Source organism: Mytilus californianus, unplaced genomic scaffold, assembly GCF_021869535.1.
Source record: "Mytilus californianus isolate M0D057914Y unplaced genomic scaffold, xbMytCali1.0.p SCAF_14, whole genome shotgun sequence".
In the NCBI taxonomy this organism is placed as follows: Eukaryota; Metazoa; Mollusca; class Bivalvia; order Mytilida; family Mytilidae; genus Mytilus; species Mytilus californianus.
In genome coordinates, this window is record NW_026262626.1 from 3,541,505 (window position 1) to 3,543,272 (window position 1,768).

A 1,768-nucleotide genomic window follows, 5' to 3' on the forward strand; every position below is an offset into this window, starting at 1 on the left:
CAAGAAATGTATGCAAAGTTCAACAAATCAGCATTGTAGGTTTTTATCTGTTGCTGTAAATGTGAATTATTTTCAGTTTACTTTCGTTTTCGAAAACAGTAAGAAGTACTTGGACTTTCAGGTAAATATTCAAACAGTGCTATTAGTTTTTGATAAAATAATATCTGGGTGATTTTTATTCTGACCTTGTATGACGAAGAAGTAAATGGCAGTGACATTTTTGTCTATATTTTGTGTCGCTAGTTGGTTGATCGGCAGCTACCGTCTGGTTGTTTGTAGCAAGCTCAATGTGTAAGATAAACCCCCTTGACTTTTGATTAGTGCATATACGCTGATGATTGAATGAAGCTTAAAACAGTTCTTGGTGCTAAGTCTAGACCTTGAAAAAGCCGGCGTCTGTCATGTTAAAACTTTTGGTGCACGTTTCTGTTCAACAAGATGGACGCAACTTTAACCCAGAATGCATTTTTTCGGAAATATTGTTAACCAGCTTGATATAAAATGCGTACTACAATTTCCGAGTATGGTCCATAAATAATACCTTAGGTCCTACAGTAGATAAAATGTAACATAAATCTCAGCCGAAAAGCTTTGACTGCTAAAATTTTAATGACCACCTGGAATCTCTGCTGGAGTTTCATTTAAAAAAGGTCATATTTCAAACCAAGATCTTTACAGTAATATTATCGTTATTAAAAGCTTACATATCACGTTTATCATTTTTTTTAACCCAATGCACTTAAATTTTAATTTGTTATTTTATAGTTTGAAGCAAAACTAAATTGTTCAAATTCGAAATTCTGTGCTAATTTATTTTGAGCATTACACAAGAACTTGTCTTCCTGTTTTGTTTATATGGTCTATTTCAAAGTGCAGTCACCATTGATTAAATTATGCTATAGATTATTTTATGCTATCTATTGTAGAGCTATAATACATTATACAGCTGTGTACTTTTCCTGTACTGATTTATATTGTTCCTTCTTTATTTTTTTTTTAATATCTGTGACCTTGATCTTGGACAGGTTGATTCAAAACCAAATAAGAACCTTTTCTTGTCATTTAATATTTTATATTATAATTGACCAAGATAAGTTTTGCTCAACTTAATCCACAGGAAGGGATTCTAAAGTTACCATTAGGAAAAACCCCTTCTGTATATGTGACCTTGACCTCAGATGTGTTGACCTAAGAGTAAATAAGATTTTTTTCCCATTATATGTGACAACCATAAATAAACATAAATATAAATCCAACAAAGGTTTTCAAATTATCATAGTTATATAAATCTGGAAACCTTGACCTTTGCTGAACTAGATTTGGTCTATTGTCAGTATAACAAAGGGAAATTCAAACTCATCAGTCGAAAACAAACTGACAACGCCATGGCTAAAAAAGAAAAAGACAAACAATAGTACATAAAACACAACATAGAAAACTGAAGACTGAGCAACACGAACCCGGTTATAAGTATCTGTGACTAAGACCTTCAACAACTTGACCTATGTATCTATCTTGATGAGTGGATAGAATATCTTAGTCAGCAGGATATTGTGGTAGAATCTGTATATCTGCATCTATGTCCAATTATTGTTATACAAGGAATATATATCTTTCAATGTGTTTTTTAAACAATTTTTTGTCAAAAGAATATGTTTTGTTTTGTTTTGTTTTGTTTTTGTTTTTTTGTTTTGTGTGTTTTTTTGTGTTGTGTTTTGTTTTGTTTTGTTTTGTATTGTTTTGTTTTGTTTGGTTCAATAAGAACATA

General features: G+C 31.1%; 1 protein-coding gene across 2 annotated transcripts in view; it reads right to left on the minus strand.

Annotated features, from left to right (window-relative positions):
• LOC127724023 (serine/arginine repetitive matrix protein 1-like) overlaps positions 1-465 on the minus strand; it is a 29,879-nt gene extending 29,414 nt beyond the window's left edge. Inside the window, exon 1 of one of the 2 annotated variants that reach the window (XM_052230774.1) lies at positions 380-465. In XM_052230774.1, coding sequence (XP_052086734.1) covers positions 380-403 — 24 coding nt within the window. In that variant the 5' untranslated portion in view covers positions 404-465. Of the gene's footprint in view, positions 1-185 lie in introns of both variants that reach the window. The other variant, XM_052230772.1, reaches the window with a different exon arrangement.
• Between the last annotated feature and the right edge of the window lie 1,303 nt (positions 466-1,768).